This window comes from Vanacampus margaritifer, chromosome 3 (assembly GCF_051991255.1).
Source record: "Vanacampus margaritifer isolate UIUO_Vmar chromosome 3, RoL_Vmar_1.0, whole genome shotgun sequence".
Taxonomy (NCBI): Eukaryota; Metazoa; Chordata; class Actinopteri; order Syngnathiformes; family Syngnathidae; genus Vanacampus; species Vanacampus margaritifer.
Window position 1 is genome coordinate 28,104,152 of NC_135434.1, and position 25,000 is coordinate 28,129,151.

General features: G+C 39.2%; 1 protein-coding gene across 2 annotated transcripts in view; it reads left to right on the forward strand.

Annotated features, from left to right (window-relative positions):
• The window catches only part of rad17 (RAD17 checkpoint clamp loader component), a 70,998-nt gene that overhangs the window by 45,502 nt on the left and 496 nt on the right, over positions 1 to 25,000 (forward strand). For both annotated transcript variants that reach the window (XM_077561874.1, XM_077561875.1), the window contains 10 exons: positions 1,786 to 1,911; positions 3,915 to 3,984; positions 4,056 to 4,167; positions 4,264 to 4,443; positions 11,529 to 11,632; positions 11,828 to 11,974; positions 12,216 to 12,344; positions 17,676 to 17,796; positions 19,138 to 19,195; positions 24,765 to 25,000. The exon at positions 24,765 to 25,000 is cut by the window's right edge and continues 496 nt beyond it. In XM_077561874.1, the coding sequence (XP_077418000.1) occupies positions 1,786 to 1,911; positions 3,915 to 3,984; positions 4,056 to 4,167; positions 4,264 to 4,443; positions 11,529 to 11,632; positions 11,828 to 11,974; positions 12,216 to 12,344; positions 17,676 to 17,796; positions 19,138 to 19,195; positions 24,765 to 24,942 (1,225 nt within the window). In that variant the 3' untranslated portion in view covers positions 24,943 to 25,000. The remainder of the gene's footprint in view (positions 1 to 1,785; positions 1,912 to 3,914; positions 3,985 to 4,055; positions 4,168 to 4,263; positions 4,444 to 11,528; positions 11,633 to 11,827; positions 11,975 to 12,215; positions 12,345 to 17,675; positions 17,797 to 19,137; positions 19,196 to 24,764) is intronic.

A 25,000-nucleotide genomic window follows, 5' to 3' on the forward strand; every position in this document is an offset into this window, starting at 1 on the left:
TTTGTATGTTTGTGGGTTTAAATGAGTTAATCTGGGACCGCTCCAATGTGATCTTCTCTGGAAAGGGAGGACATTCAGTACAATACTACCAGCTGATTGGACAATGAGCAACATGTGCACGTCTACCAAACTTTGGTTTTGACCAATCACATCAACGGATGAAAATGTAGTCGTCGTCGTTTGGGAAAAAAAGCACAAATATCTTTACTAGTTAAAAATGCACGAAGCGCATCCCACTGTTCTTCATTCAGCAAAAAAACTGTGAGTAATTCTGCGAGAACAGAATTAATTGCAGCATCCATGCATTTTTCCATGTTAGGGTTATTTGTTTCCCACGGCCTTGGCGCTTCTTGTTTTCATCACAGCCGCATATCTGGCCCCCAAACATAATGCCACTTTGTGATGGGTCTATACAAGAAGTGTACGGATTGGTGAAAATCAGCGGGCTCGTTACAAGATGTGTTCTCAGGGGTTCATGAATTTACAAATTCCGCGAGAATTCAGCTTGCAGGGCAAGTTTAGTCTAGCCCTACCCTCTGCCACACTTCACCTACGTTCACACTGCAGGGCGTGATGCCCAATTCAGATTTTTTGTTAAATCCGATCTTTTTATGGACTGTTCACATTACACAAACAAATGCGACTTAAATGTGAATGCAACACGCTCGTGATGTGACTCTCATGCGCAAGGAGCACACGTCGAGTGATGTGCATCCAAAACACGTCACGTTGCAGAGTTTACGGAAATAACAATGCCCCCGACTCAACGCAACGTTTTCCCTCCAGCTAAGCCGCCGAGGCAAGCGACGTTTATCAGTACCATATGCAAATTTAGCTGTGCCAACGAGCGCTACTGATTGGTGGGCTGGTGGAGTCCTTTCGCGGACTTGTTAGGAGTTAGATTCGTGTGTCTTGCCTGTATCAATTATGCAAATTAAGATGTGCGAACACCCGCACCCAATTGGTGGACTGTTTTCACGCTCGCTCATGTTTGGCTGCTGTCCTCGGCTTCCTTGAGTGTCAGAGTTTACAATCAGAGCAGAATTCGTTTTTTTCCATCTCATAAAGCCAGAGTAGCGAGGTTGGAAGAGGTGGAGATAGTTTTGGGAAATCAGGGGAGACTTCTTGAACTCTTCATTTCACTGAAGATGTCGCATCATTGACGTGTGTGATGAACCGTCTGCAGGGCTGAATTTCTACTGTCACCACAAATGTCAACTTTATGCTTCATGTTTTAAGTGTGATTAAATTAAAGACAAATAAAAAGTTAGTACTGTTACTCAAAACAGCTTTGTATATTCACAGACGTGTCAGTAGTCTCCCTTCCAAGCACTCTCTGCCGCCCGTGCAGAGCGCAAATCAGGCTTTTGATGACGTATGAATCGGATGCGTGCAGATGAGCGTTCACAGTGCAAACACATCGCTTACATATCCGATTTATATCCACATACGAAAGAGGCCCATGTCTGGTGTGAAAAAAGAAAAATAATTGTACTGTTCACACTGCATGAAAAAAATCAGATACTATATATATATATATATATATATATGTGAAAAAATTGGAATTGAGCTGCAGTGTGACGGCAGCCTTAGATGACAGCTCAGGGAGGGGGATTAGTATTGTACTGTTTTGTGTTATTCGAGCTATGTCTCCACCACGTGCCCGCTTAACTTAATGAAAAGCCTAATGAAAATAACTGTTTCCAGTGAACATACTGGTCTTTGATAAATATTCTACTGTATTTTCATGTTTAACCTGAGCTCATGTTCTGCTGTTTCTTCAAGGTGCTTTGTGAAGACCATGCGGTGCCCCCTGATGTTCATTGTGTCCAATAGCCCAAGTGGAGACAGTTGCTCAAGACTGCTTTTTCCCAGAGAGGTCATGGATGAGTTGGACATCAGTAGCATCAGGTTACATACACTTTGCAGTTTATCAGGAAATATTGTAATCATGGGAAATCCAGGTCTAGAAAGTGATAACCGAACTAGTGAAATTGTTTGGTTTTAGCCACAGGTGCTTCTACTTAACTAGCAGGTAAATGAGTTTGTTGATTGATTGTTGATTAGAAGCAAAACTATTTCAGGGTTTTGCTTTCTGGACCTCGTTCTTCCGAGTGAGTGAATGATTAATCAATGGAATAATCGATAGGTTAATCGATCAAAAATATTAGTTTGTGACAGGCCTATAGGGTTGATCTCAAATGACGTCGCTTTCTCATTAATATGCATAAGGTCCGAACTTTCAGACAAACAAAGAAAGTAGTGACACCCGCATCAGTGAGTGTGCGTGCGTGCGGTGGTGGGTGATTAATCGATGGAATAATCGATAGGTTAATCGATCAAAAAGATTAGTTTGTGACAGGCCTATAAGGTTGATCTCAAATGATGTTGCTTTCTCATTAATATGCATAAGGTCTGAACTTTCAGACAAACAAAGAAAGTAGTGACACCCGCATCATTTTGGAAGAGGATGACGTCCCAGGCGTGAAATAACGTGGTTTAATCAACAAACACAGTGTGAAACTATGGAGGACCAAAACTGCCAAAATTAAAAATAAATAAATGACTAAATAAATTAATAAAAGTGAAAATAAAAACAGATATAAAAAATTTAATTAAAAAATATACTGTATATAAATGGAAACTAAAAAAATATCCCTAAATAAATAAACAAACACAAAAATAAAGAACGGGGTTCAAAAATAAATATAAAAATAAATGTCGAAATAAAACTAAAATATATAAATAAAATTAAATATCAATCAATAAATAAAAAACGCTCTGCTCTCACATTTATTTATTTCATGCTGCAGACGCTCTGTCAAGTCCAAATGTTATTCAAATGAGGCGGCGATCTTAAGCGTGTCTTGGATTGGGTTCCACCGTTGCAAACAGCCTTTCAATGGTCGAGTAAGCGGGTCAGCGAACAAGGAAGTCTCCGCCGCCTTGCATGGAGAGCTCCAGCAATGGACGACCATCTTGTCCGCTGTCACCACACTTGTCACAAGTTGTGACAGTGGACAAAATAGTTTCCATTGCTGGAGCGCTCCCTGTAAACCGGCAAGACTTCCTTGTTTGCCGACCCGCTCACTTTAGGCAGTTTGCAACAGCGGAGCCCAACCCAAGACACCAAGTTTACCACTTCTTGATCCCATTGTGACGGCCGCGGCTCAGGAGGTTGAGCCGGTCGTTCAGTAACTGGAACGTCCGCTGTTCGATTCCCGCTCTCTCCAAGCCATGTGTCGTTGTGTCCTTGGGCAAGGCACTTAACACACATTGCCTCCGTGCCACTCACACTGGTGTCTGAAAGGTGCGATTGTTTGGTGGTGGTAGGCGCACACTGGCAGCCACGCTTCCATCAGTGTGCCCCAGGGCAGCTGTGGCTACTTACGTACAGTAGTTTGCCGCCACCAGAGTGTGAATTTGTGAGTGCATGAATAATGTATCCATTGTAAACCGTCTTTGAGTAGCCAGAAAAACGCTATATAAATCTGATGCATTATTATTATTAATATCTGCCAAGGGTCCTCAGAAAAGCCTCTTTTCTCGTGAGCTAATGTTTGTGTAGCTTTTATTTATGTGCTTAAAAGCAGCAGCCTAATTTGATTTTACAGCAACACAGCAATTTTCCTTCATATATCAGTAACAACAGCCATATCCCTTGTTCAAATTTCTTATGTTTCTGTTGCTCCTCAAATTCATACTCTGTTTGCATTTGAGCTCCTCTTTTCTGACCACTGCCTGCACAAATATTTTGCAATAAAACCCTCCAATTCCTGAAAAGCTTAATTTGTGAAACATCTGCAAGGAAGGAAGGAACAACTGTTAATGATTATTACACTACTACATAAGAATTATATACTGTAATTATTAGTTTTTAATTAAACTGAATTTCTTTCATTCTCTATTTCTAGTTTTAATCCAGTGGCTCCAACTACTATGATGAAGGTTCTGGCTCGTATTTTAACTAATGAGGAAGGAAAGGTGGGAAAAAACAGCTACTGCTTTGAATCCATTTTGAATCAGATTTTTGACTTCTCTTCGTCTGTACACAGAAAATTGGAAGGATCAGTGTCCCAGACCAAACAGTGTTGGAGATGCTGTGCTCAGGAAGTTCAGGAGACATTCGCAGTGCTATTAACAGTCTGCAATTTGCCTCTGTTTCAGGTCTGAGTAAATACTGTATATACAAATACTGTAATCAATAATGCTCATGTTCCTTTCAGACTGATTCACTGCAAGGAAATGTTGTATTTTGTCAAGACTATTCACAGGAAAAGGACAATCCTTTGAAATCACAGGGTAAGGCAGTTTGCAGACCAACATTAAGGAAGAAATCCAAGCCAACAAGGGCCAAGGGCCAAGAAGGATTCCAAACTGTTGGAATGAAGGATACTTGTCTGTTCCTATTTAGAGCACTGGGAAAGATACTGCATTGTAAAAGTAAGTCACTGGTAATTATTTATATTTCATCCTTTATCTTCCTTGACATTAAAACTGTATGTGCAAAACAAACAAGACATTATCTGTTTTGCTGACAAACATACTAAGCCACTTTTAATGGTGATGATAAATAAAGAAAAAATAGTTGCAAGTAACAACCAGTAAGGAGATGACAAAAGCATGCTCATTTACCATAAACATCTTTGATGGGATATTTTCCATAGGGCTCAGAAGTGCTTGAAAAAGATTGATATAACAGTGCAATGGTGGCATGGAATGCAGTATATACAATTTTCTTCTAAAGTCCACGTATTACTGGCTGACACTATCTCTATGTACATTGTCTCTATGTGTCATTGCAACCTTAACCCCTGGGCGTTATTATAGTTTGATTAAATTCTTGTAATTGTTACCCAAATCTGCCATTTCCTTTGAAGGGTGATAACTTAGTCATTTATGAATATTTTTTTCACTTTCAACCGCTCAAAATGTTTACTGGCATCAGACCTATCTATACATATATAGTTTAAAAAAAAAAGTTTTTTTAATGCCCTCTATGGACAATAATAGCAGTATTATGCTAACAGCAAAATTAACTATGCTGTGTATATATATGTAAAATAAAGGTCTAATTTGAATATTTCATATGACATATTTAGAGGCTTGAATAAGTCCATAAGTCATAACAATGAGTCCAAATCAAGCAAGTTAATGACAAGTATAAAACTTAAAGTAAAATTATCTGGTAGTATATTTTTCTGGAAATTAGTGCTGTCAGGTGACTAAAAAAATTAATTCATTCATTAATTGCAGGATTGTTAATTAATTAATACAATGAATCTTTAGTCTCATATCTGCTTAAGGTCCCCATAAAGAATTTGAATTCCAGGGCATTACAAAATTGTAGTGCACCAAAAATACACCAAAAGAGATTTGAAATCCACATTTTTATTGTTGAAGTGTGTTTCATAAATGAAATTCAAAAGAAAAAGTTTAAGCACACCAACATACCAATTAGGCCAAGCATTATTTTAAAATATAATCTAAACTTCAATTTTGTTCAAATAATTTTCAAACAAAATTCGATCTAAACTTCCACAAGTTGAGGTTCAGTTTATGGATGGTAGTTTTTTAGCTAAACTAACAAACTGGTAATTGGAAAAAGTTAGAGGTTAGTTTTTTGGTGAAATCCGATTTTTTTGAGTAAGCGTTTACATTACCTATTAATTGCGACCTCAGTCTGTCTGCAGTGTGGGCGTAATGCGTCTCCAAAGTGACCTGCATGCGCAGAAGAAGATACAACGTCACTTACAACGGTGTGTTTGCAGAAGTAAACATGTATGGTCCAGCATGTCATAAGTCCGTCGTCGGGGCTCATACTCATATCTACGCAGAAGTGGTGCAGGAGGAGGTAGAAATACTATTTTGTGAAAATGAGGCGAGCCTGTTCAAGTGCCTCATTTCACGGAGACCTCTCCTTTTTTTTCTCCCTAATGGTGACGTCACGTCATTGCCGCGCGAAATGAGCCGTCTGCGTGGCTAAATTACTAAAAACACCACCACAAATGTCATCTTTATACTTCATGTTTCAAGTGGGATTAAATTTAAGTCAAATATAAAATCTCAACTGTTACTTGAAGCAACTTTGCCGATTCACGTACGTCTCCCGAGCCATGCGGACCTCGCGAATGAGTCAAGCATAAATCAAGCTTATTGGACTTCTTTTTATTTATTTTTATTACGTCGAGGTCGGATATACAGTAATTTCTGGACTATAAGGCACACCTGACTATAAGGCGCGGTAGGTAAATTTTGGGGAATAATCAAGTTGTTACACATTTAAGCCGTACCCGACTGTAAACTGTAGGTGGTTTAATGTTACCGCACCGGCCCGGGTTCCCGCTACTTTCTTTTCCATAATGAGGGCGTAAATTGTCTCACTCTCCTTCTGTCTCTCCTACTGTATTTGGGCTCACTTGGTTTGTTTTGCTCTGCCTGACGCTCTTGCGCTTCCTTTATGGTGCGCCCCCTTGTGATAAGCCGCAGGGTCGAATGCAAGAGAAAAAAGTAGCGTCTTATAGTCCAGAAATGCGACCTGGCCGTTCAGACTGCGGTCGAATTGCAAAAATTCGGATACGAATCCGATCTAAGTGACCCAGGTCGCATATGAAAAAATTGGAATTGAGCCATTCAGACCAACATAAAAAAGTCAGATACAGGTCGCATTTGGCCCAAAAATCCGATTTGGGTTGCATTTGCAAGCAATGTGAACATAGCCAAAATCTATAATATCTGGGTCCAGCCAGACTGGGACAAATTTTCAGCCCTGGAGTTTCAAGACTCAGACCGGCCCACTTTAGTTCACATTATGTGAACATAAAATGGGCAAAAAAAGGACAAAAATAAACCAATAAGCAAATAAATGTCCATTAAATGGGATAAGACATTTTACACTTCATAAGACAAACTTACCAAATGGTTTGGTTTGGTTTGGTTTGGTTTATGGTTTTATTGAACATATAAACATAAAGAAAACATAAAACACATTACAAGTTTAAAATATAAGGTGAAGTAAAAAAAAAGAAAAACAAGAATAGGAAGAAAGAAAAGAGTTTATATGTTCAAAAGGGGTAGGAGGAAGTTAGAAACGTATCTAGTCCTACCCCTTATTTGTTTTATGTTGATAAAATGATTAGGTAATGTATTTCAACAAAAGGAAATGTATAAAGCTAGTCATATATACAAGTGCACTTTAACATACGCACATTTGCCAGCGACATATGTACATGAAATTCATAGGCTTATACCATAATACATTTATAAATCATATCCTCATACTCACATATACAATTTTCATTACACTCATACCAATACATCCAAAGAAATTACAGCATATATACATTTTTAACAGCTCATGTCTGCTGTAAGTAAACATTTTTTTACTTTGCCTTTAAACAATTTTTTAAATTCAGCAAGTGACTGACATCTTTTCAGATCAGTTCCAAAAACATTCCACAAATTAACAGAAACACACCTTTGCTTAATATTTGTTCTTGTTTAAAAAATTTTTTTAGACATTTGTATCCCTTATGTTATAAGGACTTTCTAATTTCAAACAGCTTCTGAGTACTGTGGCAGAATAGATTGTTGTGTACTTTATACATTATTTGTGCTATTTTAAATTCAACTAAATCGTAAAATTTCATTGTATTTGATTTAATAAATAGAAAATGAGTTGGTTCTGGATATTTTGATAAATTTTCAATTCATATGGCTCTTTTTTGCGTTTTTTTGCGGTATTTGTTTTATTTTATATGCGTTTCCCCAGATTTCCACTCAATAGGTCAGATAAGGTAATAATAATGGACAAATATAATGTGTATAATGATTTCTTATTCAGGACATCCTTAGTTTTTAGAGTGTATCCCTATAATTTTTGACATTTTCCTTTTGACATTATCTATGTGAGTTCCAACATAATTTTTCATCAATAACTACTCCAAGAAATTTATTTTTATACACTCTTTCTATTTCAATTGAATTTACCATAATTTTGACCTGTTGTGTGGTTTGTCTAGTACCAAAAATTATAAACTTTGTTTTATTTAAGTTATGTGATAATTTGCTCATATCAAACCAATTTCTTAATGTGTTTAGTTCATTCTCCACAGTAGTCAGAAGCTGCTTCAGGTTCTCTCCTGAACAGTAGAGAGTTGTGTCATCGGCGAATAAAACACTTTTGAATATTTTTGAGACACAACATAAATAATTTGGGGCCTAGCACAGACCCTTGGGGGATTTCATGAGTAATCTTCAAGTGTTTTGATTGTATATTGTTAAACTGTAAGTACTGATATCTATTATCTAAATAACTTTTCTTTATATGCCAAACCTTATGCCATATCTTTCTAATTTATTCATTAGTATAGAATGAGCTATAGTATCAAATGCTTTTTTTTTTATCTATAAAAATTCCAACAGTAATTTTTGTATTATCTATGTTAGTAGATATTGCTTCTACTAGTTCTATGACTGCCAATGATGGGGTCCGCTTTTCTCTAAACCCATATTGATTTTCACTTAAAAGCTTATGTTTTTCAATAAAATTGCCCAGTCTATGTGAAAATAATTTTTCTAGAATTTTTGAGAAGTGTTGCAGCAGTGATATTGGTCTATAATTAGTGAATATATATATATATATATATATATATATATATATATATATATCTTTCTCCATTTTTTATGAATAGGAATACCTTTTGCTATTTTCATTTTTGATGGAAATATACCGTCTTTAAACGACATATATATATTGCACAACATATTCTATAATACTTTTTACTAATATCATATCAATGTTGAAGTGGACTTTTTATTTTATTTTTTATATTTTAACAACATTTAATACTTCTGTATCATTAACAGCATTAAGCCACATATATAGATGAATTATTTTTGATGTGCTTATCTATTTCATGTTTGTTTCTTAGCTCAGGGATTTCTGTTGCCAAATTACTGCCAACTTTAATAAAATACTCATTAAAATCATTAACTATGTCTGAATTTTTTTCAATAACAATATTTTTTTCTTTTATAAAATATTCTGGATAATCATTTTTTTAGCTTTTTTTTAATTACATGATTTAGTATTTTTCGTGTGTGTTGCTTTTATTCTGCTCTAGTAATGCATGGTAATAATCTTTTTTACTTGTTCGTATAATATTCAATAGTTTATTTTTGTAGGTCTTGTACTTTATTTCAGCTTCCATAGTTCTCAATTTAATTAATCTTTTGTATAAAATTTTCTTTTTACATGCATTTTCTATCCCCTTCGTCATCCATGCCTTATTTAGACCTTTATATTTTCTTGTGACTTTTTCTAAATCCAACTTAAAGGCAGCCATGGAGTGTTCTGAGTCTTGTTTCTGATGTGTAAGTTATTGTTGGTTTTATTTTTTTTTATCGGAATAGTCTTGGAAGATTGCAAAGACCGGAAGATGATCACTTATATCATTAATAAATAGTCTACTTTCTATTTCATGGTCAATTTTATTTATAAATATGTTATCTATTAGTGTAGCTGTATAAATTGTTATTCTGCTAGGTTTCATAATTACAGGGAATAGATTATTACTATACATTGTATTTATAAAATCAGTTGTTTTCTGATGCCCATTCGGATTTAACAAATCAATGTTAAAATCACCACACATTATTTGCATGTTTTTTAAAAATCATTTGTGCAATTGAGAGTGTCAGTTTTTCATTAAATATCTCAAGACATGATCCTGGTGTTCTATACATACAACTTATAATGATATTTGGTGCATTTTTAATATGTACTTCAATGGTTAGATGGAATTAAGGCAGCTAACACTGTACTTCCTGTAAGTACTCTTATTTTGAAACGTGTTCTCACCACTTCGGGTGTACACTACTGAGCTGGCTGACGCTAACTTGAAGAGAGGAACAGTAATCGTAGGAGGCTTTCCCATCATGCTTTGTTGCCGTTACTAGTAACACTTGTGATTGTATTTTGCCTCTTTTATGTGTTATTTTTCTACAGACAAAGTTTAATATAGTTATATTGTTTATTGTTTCTATTCATGGATTAAAATTTTGCTACTTTTGATAATATTATATAATATAATGGCCTGGTGATTGGAGCTACAGTTGATTGACAATGAGGCAGTCAACATAAGATGACATGGATACTATTTATTTACGGGCTGATTTCAAAATGAATGTGTGGGCTGCTGCCGGCGTGATTTTGAAACGAATGTGTGGGCTCCTGCGGCCTGAAATATAAGGCGGCCCACCGGAAATTGTCCCGTCTCTCCAGATGGCCCATTCCTGGCATGTCTGGGTCATAGCAACTCAAACCCAAAAGAGAAACTGGGGCCTACAGTATCAACTCCTCAAATCAAAAACCCACCCCAAACTAAGGTTACAGGATCTGAACACAGACAACTAACTGTGTTCTTGAGCCAGTTGCTCAGACAAACAAGCTTATTTAAATTTTTGGAGTGAAAAGCTTTCTGCCCTCTTCTTTTGTATGATGTTACCTGCGAGAGTCTTAAATGATAAGTCAGTCTGGAGCTTCTTCCGTGATATGAAAATTATTTTTTGCAAAAGGTACAAATCACTGAATTCTTGTTAATAGTCCTGTCTTTGTTATTTTTATAAATAAACTTGCCATTTAACCACTAGCACTACCAGAGTTTTAAAACAACTAGATCTCCCAGAGCTGTCATTTTGAGCCTATAATGGTTATTACTCACTGTTTTGAGTAGTTAAAAAAGCCCCTCTCTTGCTTTTCTGAGGCAGACGGGTAGTGGACCTTAATTGATTTTGATTATCAGGCTTGTACTGCCAAAAACGTCTTGGCTTCCAGCGATATGTAGTTTCCAATTGGGATTCTTCAGTAGCCTGCCTTGACACCATTTGGTGTAGTCGGAGGAGAGTGTAGGTATGAGTTACACCACTGTGAATCATTCCTAGTGCTTGCAGGGCAAACAGGAGAGATGAGTATGACATTAAGCTCTCCTCTCCTTAGGAGAGCCTAGACACTCTGCAGAGGAAACTTGCTTTGGCCACTTGTAACCGTAATGTCGTTCTTTTGGTCTTTTGGTCATCTCTGCAGACTTTGCTATCCCCCGCCGATCTCACTACATTATTTCCATTGTTTTCAAAGACTCACATGGGGCAGCAGAGGGCACTTCACCCTTTTCCGATTGCGGACCATGGTTTAAGACTTGCAGGTGCTGATGCTCATCTCAGCTGCTTCACACTCAGCTGACGATCACTGCTTGATAAAACAAACAAACAGATTATCTGCCAAAATCAAGAGTTTAACTGAATTTTTAATTCTTTGAAGACCGATAGTTGGATCTCTGGCGTACCTGCCGCTCATCATAGTTATAATGGAAATTGTCTCCGCATTGTGATCAATATGTGAAACGTACCCAATGTGTGTGCCTTGTATCTCTCGAGTTTGTTTTAAGCAGACCAAATGTGGGCAATGAGAATGAAAAATGCAATGTAACCCAAAAACAAGACAAATAATTTATGTTGTCTAAATCTAGGGGGGACTCCTGAAGGCGGTAAAGCAGCTGAAAGTGCTTTTGGACTTCTGTTACCGTCACATCTTTCTCAACACCATAGAGAGTCATTACAGGTGGAACCTGAGGTACAAGTTTATTTATACAGCACATTTCAAGCAATACAGCACATATAAACAAACAAACACACACACACATATATATATATATATATATATATATATATACTGTATATATATATATATATATACTGTATACAGTATAACACAGCATATGGTCTTTATGAACATTTGAAATCATACCTTCTGTCCAATGTCTCATAGTGGGTTATAGAACATTCTTATGTGTCTGGGGAGTTCTTCAGCCTGTACCTCCACCAAAATTACCTGGATTTCTTCTCTGAGATGGAAGACGTCGATACAGCCAGCGAGTATATGTCTGACGCTGATCTCCTCTCATCTGATTGGATGGTTAGCCTTTGCATTGACATTTTGAAAACAAAACAAAAATAGATGACCCACAGTCTAATATTAATGAATAGCACAAATAAAAGTCTTGATCTGTAAATTAAAATCATTGATAATTTAAAATGATGTTAAATAGCCACCAAAGGCTGGGTCTGCACTTTGCATGTGAAATAAGATTGATTGTGAATAAGGTAACATGCCGCTTATATGTATCTGCATAACTGTTGCACTGTTCTGCTTTCAGAGTACTAATACCATGGGGGAATATGCATCTTCAGTTGCCACCAGAGGGCTTCTTCACTCCAACTCTCAACAAGTCGCTGTTGGCTTCAGACCACTGCACAAACCCAACTGGTTACAGGTCAGCAAGAAGGTATGATTTAAAGTGTGTGGGGTGCTCTGGGACACATTTTAATGTTATTAAACAATATAATATACACACCAAAATGAATGGTACAGTGCTGGCTATAGTGTACATGTGGTGTTTTTTTTTCGCCTCCGGATTCGTCACATTTCTAAATTACTTTGTATTATGCTGTCTTGTTGCGTTGCCGGTTTTTGTTCAAACTGATGGTAGGATGGCGTGAGCCTGTTTAGGGTCCCCAGAGATGTGCTTTTACGTGAAAAAGATGGAGACATGGAACAGCACCTTCTTGCCTGTGACAGAAAGTCGAGTGACTTATATGGGTTATTCAAATGGGGCTTTATTACATTGCATTTCAACAGCAGTTTCACCGGACACTGGGCGTAACGCTGCCTGATATGAATAACAGCAATCGGGGTTGGCATCAAGACATTAGAGAAATGACTCGTCCATTAGCTTGGCTGCTAATGAGCAGTGTTGGGAACGTTTAAAATAAATAAATAAATAAAATACTTGCTTAAAAAAGTAACCGAGTTAGTAATTGAATTACTTGATTATAAAAGTAACTCGTTACCAGGCAAAGTAACTATTTTCACTACTAAAAAAAAGTTTTATGTCAAACAATTTGGATTTTTAATGTTTTTAAAATATATTATTATTATTATATTTTTATACAAGGAATTCAAATTATGTCCAGGCTTTATAGGGTGTTTTCATTTTTTTGGTGAGTATTTATGTCACACAAATGCCTCACTCCATAATATGTCACATCATACAATAATAATAATGATGGTAATAATAATAATAATAATTCATTCAATTTGGAGTGGTGATGTAAGTTCTACCCACTGCCAGTGACAGCAATTTGAATAATAATAATACAAATAAAATAAATACTGGATAGATGATGATTTGTGACACATATGTCATCTATAGGTAATTTGTAGACAACATAGCCAGTCCCTCCAGGATTTCCCGGGCATTTTTTATGATTGTTGCGGACTAAAATAATCAATAATAGATCAAATAAATTGCCAATGCTATTAAAATATACAGTGCTTAATGATATCATGGCCAAAATCATAGCCATAACTATTACTATATTTACTCCTCAGAATCATCAGCTTCCACTTGATTTCTCTGAAAAACATATACTTTTGTACACTTTCAAATATGAGAGTATGGGGATAAATCTTCAGTTTATAATTCTACACATATAAAGACGTGTTTAATGATTGATTTACGTCAAAAAACTGCCCAACTCTAACATGCTTAACATGCATCATTCGTATGCAAATGTCACTCCACAGCCTCCATGAGTGTAAGCATATTTCTTTCTTTTTGTTTAGCACTCGTAAAATAAGAGAAATACAATTGTTGGCGCTATTAATTACACTAGGCGAGCGTTTCGCTATGACTTACCGGTATCTTTGTCGCTGTTATGGTGCTTGTGGAGTCTCTATATGGCTCTTGGTGGAACATGATTGTCAACAAATCGCTCCTCATGGCGGTCGTTTTTCGGCAAATCTCGACTGTTGTTTTTGATTAATGTCACTCAGTGTTGTCAAAACAGTTCCAGGCGAAGGCGTGGACTCTTTGCTAAAATGCTAAAATATGCTAAGCCTTAAGATCCAGAAGGAAGGAGGACGACACGTCCGTCATGTCGTGACACGCTTCCTGCGGAACCTCCAAAATAAAAGTCACTATACATTTCAGCTGTCAAGACACTTTTCTTGGGACGAGGTCCGACAACAACGGTGCCTCTAACTGTGCGCAAATGACATTTTCAGAGCTAGTCACCGCACAATGTTTTGTAAGCTTACTTCGAGTCTTGAATCTAATAAATTAATTGTAACACATTTCTCATACAACAACGATAATGGTGTTTCAAATATGGGGAGAATAATTAGTTAGATTAGTCCGTTTATGAAAAGTGAGTTACCTAACGCCGTTAGTTTAAACGCCCTTATTCCCAACACTGCTGATGAGTGAACTGTGACGCAATAGCGGCTTTATGTCTCCCGAGCACCGGGTGTCATGCGGCAGCGTTCAGTGATTTCAGTAACAAAATACAGACAAGCAGAAAATGGTGAAGCTCAATCCTCACTTGTGTCACTATATTTCAATTTAAGCAAACTGTCTGTATAACACAATCAGACACAATATGTCTACAAGATCGATCAAATTACGAGGCATGTTTTGTGTGAGTTTTATGCATTAAACACTACTATATGTCAATGGATTTTGTGTACTGTGAGACTGCTTCAATTAAACAATAAAAACAGAGTGACCAACTTACTGTCAGCTTAAGAGTGAAGAGTAAAGACGACTCCTTGGTTATACAGAGTAAAAAAGGGGCGAGATATGCCACTAAACTGTTACAGCTTGCCAAATTCTTGAAAATATTTAATTTTTACAAGGCCCTTTCATTGCGTTTTTACCAACGCAATCATTGAATCATGTTATATGTACTTGTACTCTTTCTTAAAAATGCTTTTAGAGTGATTTTGTCTCATATCCTTTTCACTTTAAACAGCACTTAATAGGGTGAATCGAGTCCTTGATATGAGAAAAAAAAACACGCCGTGAGAAAGCCAACTTTAAAAAAAAAAAATAGCTTACCAAAGAATATATCGACATACTGTTGCCACCAATATCAACACAACGTCGTCCTTAAATCATGTTAGCCCCTTAGCGAATGCTCCATGGCAAGATCCGTCGGACTTTTCAAAGGCAACTGCCTTTAAAAGGCAAAAATGACTTTGTACACCTTTTCTGACAGCCTGAGACAGTTGCATTCCTACTGTTGTTTTTATTTTGTATTTTATTTTTTTAACTCTGGAGAACCCAAGAACCCTTTTCTTCTTTGGAAAATTATGAATTATACATTAAATGACAGCTATAAGTTCACTGAACACCAAAATATATGTTTTTTTCGATTTTAACCCTTGTTTTTTGAACTAGCTCAGAGTTGCTAATTTATCAAAATATATATATAAAACATACTCCTAGGCATTCTGCAACATAATATGAAATAGATTAACAAAAAAAACACAATTTTACCATCTGATGGTTTGCTGAGAAGATGGTTTTGTTTGGATTGATTTCCAGCTCAACAAAACAGCATGTTGCCAGCCATCTTGTCACCACCACTCTGGCTCATGTAAGTGCAATATTCATCCACTAGGTGGCCCCATGCAGGGGTCAGAAGTGGCACTCTGGACTTTTGAAGTTAAATTTGTATTAAAAAAAAAAGGTCTTTGTTATTTGAGTAGCAGAGTTTATAGGGGCCAAATTTGACCCCTTGGGTTCTCCAGGGTTAAACAAACCAGCTTTCTCGATTGTGCTGTTTTAGCTAGAAAAATCACTACTGTGGTTCTGACATCACTTTGTCCTATATTCACTTATGTTGTTAAAGAACAAAATACAGTTTACTCCTATGCACAGTTAAAATTTAAGTAAAAAATATAAATTATCTACTGCTATACACAGTTCAAATTTAAGTAAAAAAAATATAAATTATCTGAAAATGAAAGGTGGAGGTGGGGCTTGCTGGCGAGCGCCTGATGGCTGGGCCCCATGGGTGCAGGCGCTCACAGCCCGAAGAGGCAACGTGGGTCCCCCTTCCCATGGGCTCACCAACTGTGGGAGGGGCTCAAGGGGTCGATTGCGTAGAGAGCTGGGCGGCGGCCAAGGGCGGGGACCTTGGCAGTCCGATCCTTGGCTACAGAAGCTAGCTCTTGGGACATGGAATATCACGTCTCTGGCGGAGAAAGAGCCTGAGCTGATGTGTGAGGTTGAGAAGTTCTGGCTAGACTCGCCTCCACACACAGCTTAGGTTCTTTTATCAGTCCTCTCGACAGGGGTTGGACTCTCTTCCACTCTGGAGTTGCCCACAGTGAGAGGCGCAGAGCTGGTGCGGGACACGTATTGCCCCCCACCTTGGCGCCTGTATGTTAGGGCTCACCCGGTAGATGAGAGGGTAGAAAAAAAAAGATGAGAGGGTAGCTTCCCTCCGCCTTCGGGTGGGGGGATGGGTTCTAACTGTTGTTTGTGCTTATGCACCAAGGGTGTCTTTACACATGCCATCCTCTTTGACGCCCACCCTTGACTAGTGTTCGCTGGTCGACCTCAAACACGCACCTTTCCTGTATATAAGCAATGTGTCGGTAGGAAATGCTCCAACAGTCAGTCAAGCAGAGCGTTGACCAAAGTTGCACGACAACATTTACAGATTTTGGAACTTTGTTGACACAAAAGGCGCACCTTATTATAAGAAAATGTACAAATTTTAAGACTTTTTAGTGCGCCTTATAGTCGCGAAAATACGGTAAATACTTATTTGTGAAACACATGATCGAAGACTATGTGAAACTAAGATAATGCTTCACATGTGAATCAGGGGGCACAAAATTGCAAACTGCTTCAACTTCATCCACAAAGAAACCAAGTAAAATATAGTGTGTTTTTTGTGTAATTGGGTGGTGACCAGTTCAGAGTTTGCCTTTACTCTCGCCCAATGTCAGCCAAGGTGAGCTACATCTCACCTATAAAGCCTGGTTTATACTTCTGCGTTTGTTGTTGCGTTAATGACCGGCGTACATCACGTGATCGACGCCAGTCATTAAAGTCAAGTACTGCGTCGCTTGTGGCTGGGTGCGGCGCACACGTCTCCAAATCTTGAACGCTGTAGATGGCGGTTCATGACATCGCTCATGATTGGTCTGTTTCGATGGCGTACTCAGCTTTTTTTTCTCTTTCCCCCCCACATAGTTTCGTGAAGGCAACTGTGTTTGTAAGCGCAGGCGGCGCAAATTCACTTCCCACCCGGGAGACCACGATTGTACGTGTGGTTATGTGTGTTTAACGAGAGGGGGGGGGGGGGGCATCTGTGTTCGCTAAGCACGGGGCTGTTGTGTTTTGGCGAGTTCACGGCCGACACCGATGCAAATTGTCACTAAATAATTGCCATGTTGTTGAGCCAATAGCAGCCGTAGCGACAGCCCGACTTGGAGTGAAACTGCAGCAGAACCTGATGTGTATTCTGATGAAGGCAAACGCACGAGTGTGGCCACGCCGTACTGTCTCCGCCGTAATGTCTCCGCCGTAGCCTGACGCAGAAGTATAACGAGGCCTTAACTCCTAATGAAGACAAGTTGTATGGAAAGTGTTTTGATTAATTCATTTAAATCTGTAGAGAATAGTCTGTAATTGTATTTTACTACAGTCCACTACCAAAAGATGTTCATCTTTTTTTAATCCACGTAGTTTATCGAATTACACTTTGCTGTAAATACACATCATTCTGTAATTAGACTAATTTTGACTTATTCTTGTTAGCATCGAGAGAACTGCCTGGCTGCCCAGTACCTATTTCGCCACTTCTGTATGACACCTGTCAGCCTTCAGACTGAGTTGCTACCATATCTGGCAAAATTCACCAATCCCTTGAGGAACCAAGGTAACACCTGCACTCACATTTGTGACTGCTGGATCTTAAAGTTATTCTACATTTTAAAATCAATGGGAATGTGATGTATGGAGCTGAAACTGTTTCATTACCTGTGCTTTAGACCTAAAAAAAACATATGCCATGTCACAAATAAGTACTCACTTCACAAAGCCTGAGGAAAGGACGAGAATTATATCGCTCTTTCGCCTGGTTTCTCTACGATCAACACTCTTTTTCGCCTGGCAACCTCTCGGCTTCCACTCCTCGTCTCTCTCGGCGCCCACGCACGAAGCCCCCCCACCTCACTCTCCTCCACTCTCAAAGCTGACCGATGCCAGATTTTCCCTCTGTCTTTTTCCACCGTACCCACCATTCCACCTTTGTGTGCGTAAGTCCTTGAGGGTCGCAGACCGGCCTGCTTGCAGCCTCCGCCGTGTCAGTATTAAGCTCTATCGCAGTGCTCAACCTCTCAGGTAAAAGGCCGCCATTCTGCCAGCAGCTGCTGGAGACAGCCCAAACATGGTCTGAACCCGCTACGGTGCCCTGAACAAGCAGAACCTCAAGGCTGCTTCTTTTTCATCTTCCTTTTTCTGTTCATTTGATACTTTCTTTTTCATCTGCTTGTGCCTCATTTTCCTCCAATTTCTCCACCTGTCGATCCACAAAGCTTTTTCGCCAACCTCCCACGCGCCAAGTTTGAACTTAAAACAAGAGCAACTTAAGTTTGTGATTACCGTGGGCATAGACTTTGTGCATAACAAAATTAGAGTGTACAATTGGCTTTGAACAATTCACCTAGCACATTTATCACTATCATGTCTTCCAGTCGAAGGGAGACAGTAGTGAATGACTTATGTTGCTGCGGGAAAAACTTGAAGAATGACGTTGCTCGTGAAGACGACGTCACGCAAATAGACGAATTTGATTGGCCGGCCTATTTTCGTCCGGAGCCAAATCACTGTCTATGTATGCCTGTCCAGACCCACTTTCTCTTTTAAGAAAGTGGGTGTGGCTTGCCAGGCTAGGTAACTGCCACCACGATCATACTTCATTGGTACTCCAAAGCAGAGCTGGTAGGGGTGAGGTGGATCAAATGTTTTTTTCTTTTTTTTTTAAGCATAAGGGATTTACAATTTCCTAGCTTGTTAAAATCAACACGGTAAAAAAAAAGGATAAAACTTCTGGGGTGCTTTTATGCTCTTCAGAGGGTGCTTCTGTCTATGCCTATTTTTGACCTCATTTTCTGCTGAAAAATAAAATCAAGAATGAATACAACAGTTTTAGCATTTTCATTTATTGTTATTGTGGAAGAACCATATATAGTGATGTAACATGTTTTGTTTTTTTCAGCTCAGATAACATTTATCCATGATGTGGGGCACATGTCACTGAAGAAGTTTCCTGTAAGGTACAGTTCCTATTCTGTCCCATTTATAACCTGGTTCAGGTGTACCTATTGAGTCACATGATTTATTCATTAAGCATTTGCAGAAGCATTTGCAGAAGCATCTGCTCCGGCTCACCTGCTCCCAATTTTAATGCACCACACACACACACACTTGTATATACACTGGGTGGGGTCACATTCAAGGTGTAGGGGTAGAGTTCGCCAGTCGGCGAGCTGGCAAACTCAGTAACAGGATTAGCTTTCACTAAGAACGCTGGAGTGACCACCGGGGCCTTTCCCCGCTGGGCCTGGGGTTCGGGGGTGCCGCCCGTTCCCCGGTGCCCCCCATCTCCCGTTCTGTCCCCGGTGTTCCGTCCTTCTACGTGGCGGGAGGTGGGGTGGGCACGGGTGCCCTCTCCGCTCCGCTGTCCGGCCCCTCTTCGGCACCGATGCCTGGGTACGGTGGGTCCCCGGGGTCTGGGGCTGGCGGTTGGTGGTGGTGGGGGGGATGTCGGAGCTCCTGCTCCTGCTCCTGCTCCTGGGTTTGCTCTCCGGCCGGTGGCCCCTGCGGGGCCCGGGGCTTGTCCCTTGGCGCTGCCGTTGCCTGGGGGGCCCTGAGGTGTTGCGCTTGCTCTGTCCTGGCAGGGGTCGACGGCTCCCCTCTTTGGTGGAGATTTTCATGCATGCCAGATCCACCACACCAGCATCTATCGAAACTCAGACACAATCTGCTTTTTCCTCTGGGCGTTGAATCAGTGTCTGTGGATCTCACTCTGCTTCGTCTGTCCTGCCTTCCTTTCCTCAGTCTCCTTTGGTCTCTTGAGATCTCCCTGATTTGTTGGAATTTAGATGTTTCTGGGGTTGGTGAAGGACTCTGGTTGGTGGCGTGGTGGGTGGTGTCTGGTCAGTGCTGGATTTCACTTTCCTTTCTTTTCTTTGGTCCTTCCTCGGGTCTCCTGACGGCCTCACGACTCTGGCTGGATTCTGAAGTGTTCGGTTTAGGTGAACGGTATGGGATTTTTTAATGGGTTTTAGGTGAACTAATGAATACACACTCATGCACGCACACACTCACATACGCACATACTCACCCACATACAAAATAAAAATTAACTCTTTGACTGCCAAAAACGTTAAATAACGTTTAGTAAAATCCTACAGAGGAGCGCCAAAGACGTTAAAAGACGTTCACCAAGTTTTTTTATTTTTTTGGAAACGGGTTGAGGAAAGCCTTGGGCAGCTGTGCTGAAAGTATCAAGCAGATCTAGTTAGTATAATGACTATTTTTGGCCCCTAGATGGCAGCGATGACTCTCTTTGGACAAGATCGGGTAGGCGTCAGTATGAACCGATTGAACAATACTGAGCTCTCCAGAAAAAGAAAAAAAAAGTAGAAGACGTGAGGTGGAGCTATAGTGTTGAGGGGACAATGGCTGAGAAAGTGAAAATGGCGACCGGTGGCAAGCAGCTCACGCTTGATCGTTTTTTTCAAAGAAGAGAAGCATCAACCAGTGCTAAAGAGCACATTGATGACTACGATGATGATGATGGTGACTCCGAGGTTGACGCCGAAGTTGGAAACGTTGACGCGACGGCTATGATCACTTCATAAAGCCTCACCGGCTAGCGATGCTAATGCCGGAAAACACGGAGCACAACCGAGCACTTCTGCTCAGGCGGACGTTCAATCGGACGACGAGTCCAATGCATATTCATCGGAGGAGTGGGTACAGTCTGATCACGGAGAAGAATCTGGTTCTGGACTACGATGCCACCGATTCTGGACTACGATGCCACAATGAATGGAGTGGATAAGATGGATCAGAATATCTCTTACCACCCGGTATAGGAACTGAAGGACATGAGGAAGCCAGACGTAACACCACCGTAACGTCACCGTATCATGATCCTAAGAGTAGACTTTATGGCAATATGGCCAAACACACACTGCAGTATATACTTGCTATTCCCCGGGAAAAAAAGGAAGAAAAGCAAGAAAGTGTATCGTCTGCACGCGAAGGGGCCATCGCAGTGAAGCTAATCTGTTGTGCAAATCCTGCTGCGTCCCCTTGCACGCAGAGGAGTGTTACAAAAAGAAAAACTGTATTTGAAACATCCACACAATTGTAAATAGTACCACGGTTGCACACATTTGTAAATAGTTTGCCAAATTGTTTTGTCAAATTGTTACACTGTTGAATGTAAATAAACGTATTTTGCTATCAAAAAACACTTTTTCATTGTTGGTGGTAGTGTTTTACAGAAATAAAGCACTGTTTAGGTGTTTGTGGCATCCTTCATGGGGAAAAAAAGGTGTCAAATTCACTAGAGTGCATGAAATAATATCGTTTTACAAAAAGCTTGATTTCTCCGTATTTTGTTTCAAAACAGAGCATTTGGGTGAAACTAACCATTTTCTATTGTTGATTACTCAAAAACGGAATAAGGTAGAAACAACCTTTTTTTCTGATGAAAGATGAGAGTCCAATCTTTTGGTAGTATGTGTGTTTCCATAGTCCAAACACAAAATTTTCTGTGGACCTTGAAAGATCAGTCAAAATGCTTAAATCGGCTGGCACCCACGGCATCCCTTTTCTGAAAACGTCTGGCAGTCAAAGAGTTAATAAAAAAAAAATATATATATATTTTTAAAAAAAAAAAAGAGAGAGCAATGATGATGACATGTCAAATCGGTAAAATTACCGAATAAACAATACTGAGCTCTCCAGAAAAAAAAAAAAAGAAGCATTTGCAGAAGCAGCCTGCTTAATCCTTGCAGCTGAGGGTAGCACAAAGCTGTTTGAACATACAAATGAAGTAGGGGAGAACCAATAAAAAATGATGAAGATTTGGTTTTATTTAGAAAAATTAACAATTTTACACTGGGGATAAGCTGAACAGTTTTTAATCGGAACGGCTTTAATCCGTCAAAAAAAATCAAAATTTAGTAGAGAAATTGCATTGAGGATAAACTGAGTAGTTCACAGTTAGAACAGATTGAATTGGTCAAGAATTTTAGAAATTAGAAAAAAACAAAATCAAGACAGAATTTCTAGGCGCAGCTGAGGCGTTGAGGGGTTCCTGTTTCATGACCTCAGTATTGCATCTCTGTTTTTAACCGATGATTTGGTCCTATAGAGATCCGGACGTGAGTATTTCTATGAACACGCCCCCCTTGCGGCAAAGCGTGGCGCAGTGTTAATTGACTCGAACGGTGAGGAGTGCTAAAGCTAGCGTTTATCCGTCAATTTTCTACCCAAGAGCATTGACGGTATACATGCGCGAGATGGACATGTTGGATTGTCGATGAAGTGTCACGGGGCTTTTTTTTTTCAACTTGGTGACGCTGCTACATGGAATTTACCCCCTCTGTTGCTGGTGAGTGCTTTCAAATCTGATCATACAAAAGCTTTACAAGTTTGTACAATCCAGATTTATTTCCCCTTTATGTGTGGTGAAAATGCCATAGAAGTCAGCAGTTTCACGCAAGTCATGGCAGTGTTATTTAGGTACAATAGCAACTTAGCAGCTGCTAAATCACTGCGGTCAGGCCAGCCTCCACTCGAAAAGACGAAGTTAAGACAGCCGCCCCAACGATTGTTAATACTGTGCATTATGGGAACATAGCGACATGCCGCTGCATTGGCCACCTTCAAAATAAAATCTGGTCAACACCTGGTTTAGGATTTAAAATAAAAAAGTTTGTTATCCCAGAACCTGACCAGTTCTACAGGACACTACACCACCCCAGGTATCCAACCAATGTACTTTGGCCAAAATTTTATGTTGCATTATAAAATAAAACTCCTTTGAAAATTGACCATTATCGTTGATTTTAAAAAATCATTAAAAATTCAAGGTTATCCAAGGACCAGACCAGTTCTACATACCGCTACACCACCCCAGGCATCCAACCAAAGTACTTTGACTAAAATTTGATGTTGCATTACAAAATAAAACTTGTTTGAAAATTGAAATTTAGGCCATTATTGCTGATAAAAAATTAGTAAAATCATAAAAAATTCAAGGTTTGTTATTCTAGGACCAGAACAGTTCTACGGGACACTACACCACCCCAGGTATCCAACCAAAGTACAAAAAATCTGATATTGCATTTCAAAATAAAACACCTTTAAGTACTTATATTTTCTCTGGCGTAAGATAGTGCGCAATGAAAAATACAGCGAAGTAAAGTAGTAGTAGTAGTAACATTGATGTGGGGAATATTTGACATGTCTAGCAAAACACTGCCAATGCGGATTAAGGCCAACTTCAAAATAAACCTCCCCATACCAAGTAATATGTGGAGCGCAATACCGATGAACGCTTTTATTTTCAAGTTGTTCCCGGAAGCGTTTTGCCAGTCACGGCGCAACGGATGACTTGATTTGTCCTGCAGAACGTGTCTGCCGTTCTTATTGTTGGCGTAAACAATTGCGACCAAAGTCAACAAAAAACTTTGTACAGAAATCACGTTCGATCGCCAATTAAGGGCACTGAAAGAAGACTTAATTACGCTGACGTTGTATTGCAGGGGATCCATCAGACTACTTTTTAAAGGCGGTCTAATCGACGTGATGATTTGCACACTTTAATGCTGACAGCTGGACACAGTTGCCGTTCCTAGAGATCCGTTTTAATAAACCGAGCTCACTCAATTGTGCAGTTGACGGACTACAAAATCACAACTGTGGTTCTGATGTCACTGTCTCACAGACCAAAAACTACCCAGTTTGGAATTTTATTTCATACAAAATGCTGTACGTGGAGTAAAAATCAGTCATGGAATAAAGACAGGTAAAACAAAAACAACACCAAATAAATGAATAATTATCTATGTAGCCACACACACACACAATAGCAAAATATTACATATTGTAAAAACTTTAAAATAAAAAAATCAATCATCGATCAAAAAATAATGCACATTCACATGTATTTGTAACTTGTGTTTTCTCCAAAATAACTGTTGTTTTCTCCAAAATAGAAACATTCATCCCTATCTGTAAAAGTAGACTAAGATATCAATTTACAAATTACAGACCGATATCTCCACTGCCACAATTCTCAAAAATGTTGGAAAAATGAATTGGAGTTGGAGGGGAGGTGATTGCATCATGCATTGTTTCATCGGATAGAAAGTGAAAGACAATTTGACACCATCAGGAATTTTGTGAGTTTTGTGAACGACCATTTTAGGTCGGTAGCAGGCCCCACGACCCCATCGATAAATAATTGGCACATGTCCACCTTTGCCGTTAACTAATTAATGTCCATCATCACCATCACTACTGATGAAAAACAATCTCAATTTTACACAAACCAAAGTAGGCAAGTATGTATGTGCGCACACCCATGCAACTCTTTTCTGCTCAGTGAGATACTGGCATTACTTCCACATGTCTTACACAAATATTTGTGCAGATCAACGGCTCCTCCGCCAGGCCTAGCACTCTTTATACTTGAGTAAATAAATTTTCCTGGACAATGTTTAAGGTATACTGTATTATAAAACATTTAATTCCTAGTGGGGTACTTTGAGGTTGTTTTTCCTATTTTATTTTTATTTTTTTATTTGTGTGCATGTGCAGGTTAAAAATGGAGGTGCTGACAGACCAAGAAGGCCAGCTAAAAATTGACAGTGTGGAGGACATTGAGGATGTACTGGACGCAGCTGATGAGTGTCTACCAGGCAGTCCCGCGCAGTACCGGGCAACTAGTGTCAAGGAAGAGGACGGGATGATGATTGAAGAATACAATACTGATTAACACATATATACACACTGGGCATAGTGTGTGTGTGTGTGTGTGTGTGTGTGCGTGTGTG